The sequence below is a fragment of the Podarcis bocagei genome (assembly GCF_964188305.1).
Source record: "Podarcis bocagei genome assembly, chromosome: 13".
Classification (NCBI taxonomy): domain Eukaryota; kingdom Metazoa; phylum Chordata; class Lepidosauria; order Squamata; family Lacertidae; genus Podarcis; species Podarcis bocagei.
The window spans coordinates 2,724,485-2,734,574 of NC_138138.1; the positions used below are offsets into that span (position 1 = coordinate 2,724,485).

At 49.1% G+C, this 10,090-nt stretch overlaps 1 protein-coding gene across 2 annotated transcripts; it reads left to right on the plus strand.

Moving 5' to 3' along the window:
• The first annotated feature begins 799 nt into the window (after positions 1–799).
• TMEM119 (transmembrane protein 119) lies at positions 800–9,234 on the plus strand. 2 transcript variants are annotated; one of them, XM_081168614.1, is made up of 3 exons: positions 814–956; positions 5,290–5,504; positions 7,321–9,234. In XM_081168614.1, the coding sequence occupies exon 3, from the start codon at positions 7,345–7,347 to the stop codon at positions 8,221–8,223; it is 879 nt and encodes a 292-aa protein (XP_081024740.1). In that variant the 5' UTR covers positions 814–956; positions 5,290–5,504; positions 7,321–7,344; the 3' UTR covers positions 8,224–9,234. The 2 variants fall into 2 exon arrangements, with proteins under 2 accessions (XP_081024739.1, XP_081024740.1); XM_081168613.1 differs by lacking the exon at positions 5,290–5,504 and having other exon boundaries at positions 800–956.
• Positions 9,235–10,090: the final 856 nt, after the last annotated feature.

Consider the following 10,090-nt stretch of genomic DNA (forward strand, 5'->3'; position numbering starts at 1 on the left):
CCTGGATATATTGTAATTCATCTTTCTCAGTTCCTAACATTGCATCTGATCCCTGTTATAGAAGTGTGACCAATGAAAGGAGGATTGGAAAAGGAAGCTGTTAAGAACATGAGAAGCGCCAGCAGATCCAGGCCAGCACCATCTTCTCACTGGGGCAGCCAGATGTCCTCTGGGACCCTCTCCCGCAGGAGCTGAGCACGAGAGCAACTCTCTCCAGCAAGTGGGACTCAGAAGCCTTGCTGCCTCGAAGGTAGAAGGAGAGCACAGCCATTTGGAGTAGTAGCCTTATCCTCTGTGATCCCCCCCCGCCCCGCCCTCTAAAAGAGCCATCCCAGTTGATGGCCATCACTGTCTCCTGTGGCAGTGAGTTCCACAGTGTAACTATGTGCTACACGAAAAAGCCCTTCCTCTTCTCTGTCCTGCATCTGACAGCATTCAGGCTTTATGGGATGTCCCCGGGTTCTGAGAGAGGAAGAAAGACTTTTCTCTGCCGTCTTTCTCCATGCACGCATCACTTTATCATGTCACCTCTGGGAAGAATGTTCTCTGGGGAGATGATTTTAATCCCACCAACCATCCCCCCCACTTCCTAACTCCTCAGCTGCTTGCCTCGATAAACAACCCCCCCCCCGGCCCTGGCTTTGCTGGGAACTTTCCCCTTGGAGGGATGCACAGAGGGAGCAAAACTTTATCCAGCCTCCTTTCCTCTCCTTCCCTCCCAGCTTGGAGGGCGGCTGCCTGCATGAGAAAGGGGGAGGGAAAGGAGAGCCGCATGTGGGGGGCTGCCCTCCCCTTCCTTCCCTCCCTCCCTCCCTCCCTGTCCCCACATGAAACCAGACTTAATGCAAAAAAGCTGGCCAGGCACAGAAGCGGCCAAGCTCGGAGGAGGAAGGGGCTGCGCTCAGCGGCAGAGCAGGCAGCCAGGAGCAGCAGAAGACGGCAAAGTTTCCTCTCCCGTGAGTAAATGCCCGCATCTCCCCACCCTCGCCCTAAACCTTGGGGGCCCATCGCCACCCCACCTTTCCTCAACTCCCGCTGACTTCTGGCAGGCTTGCAACTGCTGCTCAGCGTTTTGGGGCGGGCAGGATGGGGCCCCACAAGAGCCTCGCCTGCTTGGGAAGGGGGGGCTCAAGGGGGACGGAGCAACCCCCCCCCCCTGTAAGAAAAGGGTGCCGTCTTGGGGGCTTTTAGTTTGGAGAAAAGGCGAAGAAGAAGTTCATAGAAGTACATGTGGCCCGGACAAAGCAGACAGCGGGAAAATTCCTCCCTCTCTCAGAACACCAGAATTTGGGGAGAGCCCAGGAAGCTGAGTGCTGGAAGCTTCAGGACAGATAAAAGGAATCGGTGCAGCTCAGAGTTAAGCCATGGAACTTGCTGCCACAGGAGGCAGGGCGTCCGCCAACCGGGATGTCTTTAAAAGAGGACCGAAGGAGTTCACGGGGAGGAGAGGCCAAGGCTGGCTGCTGGCCACAGAACTCTGCTCTGCCTCCGCAATTGGAGCAGCAGTGCTCCTGAATGCCAGAAGGGGAGACGGGGCTCTTGGCCTTGGCTCCTGCTTGCAGGTTTCCCAGTCAGGCATCTGGATGCTGGGCTAGATGGGCCCCACTTGGCCTGATCCAGCAGCCAGGCTCTTCGGATGTTCCTGCGAAGAGGCAGAAGGACCCGGTAATCAGTTCTCTCCTAGATGAACCCGTTTGCTTCTGCCTTGCGCACTGAAGACGATGAGGCTGCTATTCCCTAGGAAAACTCAAACTTTAGGGGCAGCTCCCTGGGAAATTCTCCTGCACTGTTGAAATGAACTTTGTGTGTGTGCCTATGCAGGAGAACTTCCCAGAGGTCTGTGCCCCAAGACCCCGGCTATGAAGCAGAGATTCCTCAACACAATCCGGGGTTTGTGCTTCCCTTGGAGCCATGTCATGGGATTTGTGGCACACATGGGGCTTTGTGGTCATGCAGTGGCGGGGCTGCAGGGGGAAGAAACATGCAGAGCATTCTGCACATGCTCAGAGGTGTTAATCATTATTATTATTTCTTGTATTTATAACCCGGATTTTCCTCCAAGAAGCTCAAGGTAGCATATATAGTTCTCCCTCTCAGTGTTTAATCCCCCCAACAACCCTCTAAGGTAGGTGGGGTTGAGGGGCAGTGGCTGGCACCCAAGGTCACCCAGGGAGCTTCATGGCCGAGTGGGGGATTTGAACCCTAGTCTCCCAGGTCCTAGTAATCCAGCCCTCTAACCACTGCACCACACTGCCTCTGCATATGTCCTGGGGTCTGCTCTCAGCACTGAAAATGGGTAATGGGGGAGGGGGGCTGAGCTGAAGCCCACCTTCCTTAGCTGCCTCTTTGGCCTCCACACCAAAAACATCCATGCAACAAGAATGGAGGAAAATCACAGCTGCTCCTGCCATGGTCCCCTGCCCTGTTGCCAGCAAGCTAGATTCAGGCTCAGATGTGTGCAGCATGGCGCTGCCACTCCTTCCCCGCCCTGCAGAGTCCTGTGGCAAAATCAGAACATGGGCGTAATCAGGCAGGCTTTGCATGTAAGCCTCACTCCAAATCCACCTGACCTTCTAGGTACCATTTTGTTACCAACCGACTATCGGGAGGGTGCTGAGGGCACCAGTCCCAGGTGGCCTGCCATGGGGTGTGTGGCATAATGCAGATCTAGAGAGAGAGAGGAGCACAGGAAGCGGCCTTCTACTGCCACCCCCGGCCACCGACAGCCTTGGGCTTGCCATGGAACGCCAGCCGTGTCCTGCGGGTGCTGATTGTAGCGTTCACATAATGTTGATTTCATAGAATCACAGATTTGGAAGGGACCCTATGGGTCATCTAGCACTGGTCCCATTTGTAGTCAGGTGAAGGACAGGCCCAGCCACCATTGCAACCCAGGAGTGTTAGTGGTGCCAATGGAGCAGCGTGTGACCTCAGATTTCTCCTGTGGTGGTTTGTTTTGCTTCTTTAGAGGATTTGATATCTGTACAAAGACCACATTGTTGTTGGCATCCATCTGTCTCAGAAGATAAGGGAGGAGGGCACCTTTGGGGGTAATGTCAAACCGCTGGAAGGCTGCAGCACCTGCTGCGGCCTGTAGAGATCAATATGGGAGAGACATGTTTTGTTGCAGCTGGGGCAGATGAAGGCATCCGGTTGTGTTGCTGCAGATGCACCAGGGCGTTTTCTCTCTCTGAGCTCCAGCACCCATTGAAGCAGGCAGACCGTGGTGGGTCAGCACTTATTGACTGGGGCGGCCCAGCTTAAGGCAGGCCCAGCTGACCCGTGAGAGACAGTGATCTCTCCCATCGCTGGAAGCAACCTGTAGTCCTTGTTTTTGCTGTGTTAGCAGCACCAAAGTGGCTTCCCCAGGGTGCAGGCCTGTCCAGTGTTTCTGGAGGGTGGTCTGGGCTGCCCAGACATCAAGACCCCCCTCTTGGACTTGCTGATGGGGTCCAAAGGAAAGCAGAGCAATACATTTGGCACCAGCTTGGCCAAAGGAGCTGCCAGAAGGAGGCCTACAAGGCACCATCCACAGTGGCTTCAAATAGGAACATAAAGGTGAAAAGAACCACCACACCACAGACAAATATAAAGCAGAAGAATCTGAAACTACAAAACAGAAGCAAATAAAGCAGTTAATTAGCTATTCATTGCTATTTAATGTGTCATTTTAATTAACTTGTGCATTACTTACTCTGCACCATCTTAATATTTCTGAATCAAAGGCAGTATATAAATATTTCGGAATCATAGGCAGTATATACTGTATTCTATTGATGTTAATGTGGGGTGGTTTGCTTTTTTTGCTGTGTATCTGAAGAAGTGTGCATGCACACGAAAGCTTATACCAAGAACTAACTTAGTTGGTCTTTAAGGTGCTACAGGAAGGAATTTTTTTATTTTGACTATGGCAGACCAACACGGCTACCCATCTGTAACTGCTTTTTTTAATGTTTTTTTAATGTTTTATATTATTATTATTATTATTATTATTATTATTATTATTATTATTATTATTATTAAATTTATATGTTTGAATTGTTAAAGGAGTAGCACAGACTTTGGTGCAATCAAATCAACACTATTATTTGGTAGATCAGCTGCTTTAAGATTGTGGGATGCCTTTGAAGAATAACAACCTGATGAAAACAAAATTGAATTAAAAGCTTGCATTATGCAGCTGGCTATCTGAGAAGGTTTGTGCTCAGCATCCAGAGTCTGCTGATTTAATTGCCAGTTGATTTGCTTCAGCTCAGAAGAGATGGGGCAGTTCTCGGATTACACAGCTTTTAAAACTAGAGGGGATTTAGGGGATATTTTATGCATCCAGGGAGGAGGAGGAAGAAAGGAGGCAGAGGGATGGGGGAGACTGTGTGCATTTAGAGTTTGAAGAATTTCAGACCCTCCAAATGTCCCTGTTTTCCAGGGAAGGCCCCAGATTTACAGAAGCCATTCCCATTTCTGATTTGATCCCGGAATGTCACGCTTTTCCTTAGGACGTTCCTATTTTCATTGGAGAAATGTTGGAGGGTATGGAGTTATCCAACCCCTGAGCCGTCTGAAGCCAATCCTGTATAGGGAAGGGTTTTTTCGTTAATGTTTTATTATGTTTTTATGTATGTTGGAAGCTTTCCAGAGTGGCTGGGGCAACCCAGTCAGATATGTGGGGTACAAATAGTAAAGAAACCATGGGGGAATGGGACGTTCCTATTTCCATCACAGAAATGTTGGAGGGTATGGAATTTGGCCTGTCACTGGGATCTGGAGAGAAGCTGCAGGCCTTGCACAGATATGGCTGATCCATTTGATTGGATCCTGCTGACCCTGGTTCTCATGGGAGGGTGCAAGAACTCTCCTCCTTGGAGGTTTCCAAGCAGAGGTTGGATGGTCATCTGTCATGGATGCTTTTGCTGAGACCCCTGCATTGCAGGGGATTGGGCTAGAGGACCCCCTTTCCCCCGTATTTCTGGCAAGCACAAAAGTTCTGGATTCCTGCTGAAGTGTTGCAAGGATGGAGCTCAAATTGGGTTTCATGGTGGGGAGGATATTGACAGCTTAGCCTCGATAGATCCACAGAGCTTCCATGCCCAAAGGCAGTCTACCTCTGAATGCCAAGGGCTGTAGAGAAACAATTACAGAGGGCCCTTGTGTCAGTGCCCTGCCTGGATTTTGTGGATCCGGGGCTAAATTGTTCCTAAGGAGAGAAGAGCCGATGAAGGGGTCAGGGAGAGATGATAAAGGAGAAGTTCTTTTCTTGAAGTATCATCTGGGTGGAATGTTCCTTTCCAGTGGAAGTGAGAAGCCTAGATATCTGTTGCAAAGGAAACATCCCCATATACGGATTTCAAAAGTCTTTGTAATTTGCATTGGATGAAACATCTTTGGAGAGATTGGTCATCAGCTGTGAGCCAGATGGAAACTCCTTGTTCAGAGGCAAGGCAGCTTGGGAGGCCAGATTCTGAGGACACACAACAGCGGGTGCCTGCCACCTTCATGCCCTGCTGGTGAGCTTCTTGGACACATCTGGGCTGGTCTCCATTGGACTAGATGAGCTCTGAGCCTGATCAGCTGCAGGGCTCTTTTGAGGCTACACATTACCAGATGATTCATCCAGGGACCTCTGGCTGTTCCAGATGCTGAGGCTGCAGCCTGGGTTTCAGTTAGCAGTTTTGCAGGAAGTTAATGTCTCCAAACTTGGCAAAGATTCTGGGCACGTTGCATTTGAGTCAAGGGGAAACTGCTTGCATCAGGCACAGCCCCTTTCAGCAGGAACATCTGGACTCTGAATATGTTGCTTAGAAAAAGGAGCAGAGGAGAAGCAAATTCTGGAGGAGCATGTTAGTTCCAAACATGTGCAGAGTGGCACCTCCTGACTGCCAGGCTGGCACTTGGGATTTGGGGTGCAGCACCGAGGGCAGAAGGCAGAGCTCCAAAGAAGGCAAAGTGGGGGGGGGGAGGAAGCCCTCTTTGTTTTCCACATTAAAAACTGGGTGTGTGTTACTGGAGAGTCAGAACAGAAACAGCAGCATTTAAACATCTGTCTAGATCTACTGACAGATCCAACAGCTGGTGAAGTAAACCTTGAGCTGGATCAGCAGGGGCTGCATGCCTGAGTCTGCGCTCTTCGGTCTGTGTAACAGTTTCCACTGCAAACCTCAAATCTCAGGAATTTACCCACCAACCACTGTGGTGTGCTCAGGCCAGGATCTGATCAGGCTCAGGAGCTCAGAGATTTATTAGAACTCCTAAACCAGTAAGCTCTCAACTCTGCATGTTGAGAAATAAATGAATTTAGACCATCCAAACATCTCTGTCGGCCCAAAGCCCCCCATCTCACTGTGTGCTCCCCTCCTGACAAGGGGGGCTCTTCTGATCTCCTTCTGCCTCGGACTCTTGACTGGCTGGCATTAGGATCGTTCAATCACTCCTGACTCGTACGGACAGACCAGAAATAGCCTCCTTCAGAGGAGGCTGCCTGCCTGAGCTGCTGTTCTGGGCTGACACATACAGAGTTGGCTTCTGCAGAGCTATGAGTCACGGTCATATCCCTGGTCTTAATCCACCTAGCCCAGTCTTGTCTATTTTGCATCTCATTTTGGGGGGAGGGTTGCAGGGGGACCACCACTATCACAGGCGGTGGAGAGTGACTTTTAAATTTGGCTTTGGGGAAGGCAGTGGATCAAATGAGAAGAAAGTAGATTCCAACTAAATATTAGGAAGAACTTCCTGAGGGCAAGAGTGGAATGAACTGCCTCAGAAGATGATGGGCTCCCTTCATTGGAGGCTTATAAGTAGAGTAGGATAGCTGCCAGGGATTCTTTTGCTGCAATTTTCGCATTGCAGAGGGTTGGGCTAGATGTCCCTTGGGGTCCCTTCCAACTCTGCAGTTCTACAATTCCATTAGCCAACAAGAGTGAAAGGAGTGGGGAAGAAATAACATACCTTGTCCATGAACTGTGTATGTATGGAAGAAGCCCTACCTCTAGCTGGGCCTGAAACTTCACTGAATGTGTCGACTTCATGGGATTTCATTGGCTATTTTTGCTTATGCCCACATCTCAGTTTGAGGTAGGGATTCACCAGAGCTTAACCCCAGAACTAGTTGTCGAATATGTGACGTCATTAGGACAGATGAGAGGCCTACTGAGCATGTGCAAAGAGGCTCACTTTAGCAAGCCCCCCACCCCCATGGAAGAAGTTCCTCCAGGTCTAAGAATGGGACTCATTTGCGCATGCTACACATCTAAGAATAACCATTCCTTTCTGTTTGTTTGTTTGTTTGTTTGTTTGTGTGTGTGTGTTTGTTGTTTTTTTCCAAAGAACTAGCCACATCCAACCGCTGACATGGCCATCCTGATGGACATCTGCTTGCTTGTTATGCTGATGGTGCCCTTGTGCACCTCAAGATCCATACACAAAGCAGGGCTTGAAGACAACGGTGGCAGCGGAGAGAGCGAGGGGGCATCCTCCATCCCACCCTCTGCAAGCGTGACACTAGGTGCAAACCCCACCTTGAATGACCTCATTGTGAATGGGACTTCAACATCCCTCAACATATTGGATGGGATTGTGGACTTCTTCCAGAAGTACATGCTCTTGATCATTGTGGTCGGCTCCTTGGTCTTCCTCTTCCTTTTCATTGTGTGTGCCGCCGTCATCGTCCGGCAGAAACACAAGGCTTCGGCCTACTATCCATCATCTTTTCCAAAGAAGAAGTACGTGGACCAGAACGACAAGTCAGGAGGCGCCAAGGCCTTCAGCGAAGTGCCAGAGAAGCTGTCTGATGCCGACCAGGAAGAGCCCGTTGACTCCACCAAGCAGCTGCAGGTGGATATTTTAGCTGCTGCACAGAACCTCAAATCCCCAGCCAAGGCTGTCACGATGAACGGGGAGAGTGCCAAAATGGAGGACAGGGCAACCAACGTCAAGGAGGAAGGGACAAAGATGATGGAAGAGGCTGAGAAGGAAGAGAAAGCCACTCCAGAAGAACAGGATGGTCCAGCAGAGGAGGCTGAGACTCCAGCCCTGCCAAACTCGGAAGATGCAGAAATCAATGGTGAAGATGTGAAGGATCAAGAGGTGGAAGAAGAAACTCACCCAGCATCTCCAGAAGAGCCCAAGGAATCGCCAGGGACTGATAATTCCACAGGACAAGTCTCAGAAAGTGAGGCAGTTGAGCTGGGGGCTGCACCCCCTGAGAGTACTTGCACCTCAGGAGACTAGGACACAGGGACTCCATGGCTTGGCTTTCCACCCTTGGCTATCGTGTTGAAAAGCTGATCATACTGAACCTGTGATGGACTTTACTTTTACTCTGTGGGCAACACCAGGCCCTTCAGTATCTGACGTTTCCCACCTCCATTTTAGAGATGCCCCATTAGAAGTAGCATACTGAGGTTTGCCTTAACAGTCTCTTCATTGAATGACTTAGCCACTCTCCTCTGACACAAGTACAAGGTGTTGTTTAGTAGGTGAGGATGACTGGAGGAGATCCAGCCCTGAGCGCTGACTGAGATCCAAATATAGGACTGAAACCACTGTTGGGTTTAAACCTATTTTGAAACACGTTTTTGTGAATAGATATGGTAGAACCTGTGGTTCAGGCCCAGTTCTGGATGAGGCTTTTTTTAGCAGTCCCCAATAATAGTAGCTGCCTACCCAATCCCCACTTTCCAGGTGAGTGCCTGGCTGCTCCATATTCTATACTCTCCCTGGGATCAGTAGCCCATTCTGCTTTTCTGCCAAAGCTGAATTTACACAGTGCTGATTGGCTGGCCTTTTGGGTAATCATGAAGCCAATTGCTCCTTTTGAAGCAAGGCTGTGCAACATGCCCATTGGCCAGCCTTTGGGTCAATTACAAAGCCACCGCACCCGCCTTTTTTGGAAGTAGGACTTAGCACAGGACTTAGAACTGATTGGTCAGCCTTTCGTGTCAATCACAAAGCCACCTCACTCTTACTTGGAGCCTTTTTTCAGGTGCTGAACAAATTGTTGATAAAAGAACAATGCATGATGCTTAAAAATGTGGCTGGCAAAATGGCAATCTGGATTCAATCTGAAGCTGAGTATATGTGCCCTTTGAGGAGCGAAGGTGCATAGGTGGAAGCACAGCTCACCTCTCAGAAAAAACCTCTGCCGCTGTTTACAAGTAGGTCCGCCTGTGGCCTGACAATCTTTGTTAGAGGTTCTTGGTCCAAGATTCAGTCCTGAAATTTCATGGCAGCTCGGCTCCCCAGATCTCTCCTGGATATTTTTTCGTGATGTTAGGTTTTAAATTAAACTCCCATCCACGTGACACAGAAACCTCAGTTGGACTTGATAATGGATGCCACTTCTGACACCAGCCAGGGAGACACCAAGTTTGACACCACAGGTGCCTTCGTGGTCAATTTCAGTGCTCAAACAATCCTACAGAAGATCCTTGCTCAAGAGAATGGGCTCAGCTGATGGACCGGCATGCTTAAAGTTTCACAAACATCCAGGCATTTATATTATTACAAGAATTTTGGGGTGGAGAGGACATCAATCATGTGTGAGAGAAGCACACCAGAACTGGCCTTTCACGCCACTTGAACCCTGAAGCATTTGTATCATCAGCAAAGGATCTTAAGATAATTTTGAATTTATAATATCTGTGGAAACAGCATATATCTGGGAAACTCAAAAAATCTGCCTAAAATGAATGCATTTCTGAAAAATCTGCCTAAAATGCCAGTAATGTTGGCTGGACATTTTTACTCTTTCTACCAGCTCTGACAGGGTTTGGGGGAGGGAAACTAATTTGTTTTAAAACTCACTTTTGTACTTTTGTGAAGGACTTTTGAGTGGCTTTGTTGTTTCCACTTGGGATTCTGAGACGTTTTCTTCTCTGGCCTGCTCAGGAAAGAGAGGAATACTTTTAGCAAACATTACAGCTGGACCAAGAAACTCTTTATCTTTACATGTGACAAGCCTTGAAGAATTTGAGCGGAGGGTTTTATTGGGGGACGACCATTTTCGCCAAGTTTCTTCACAAAGGTTCTGATAATATTTATGACTCTGGCCATTCCTCAGAACACAAGATAATAGGGAAGCCCTCTCTGAAGTCAA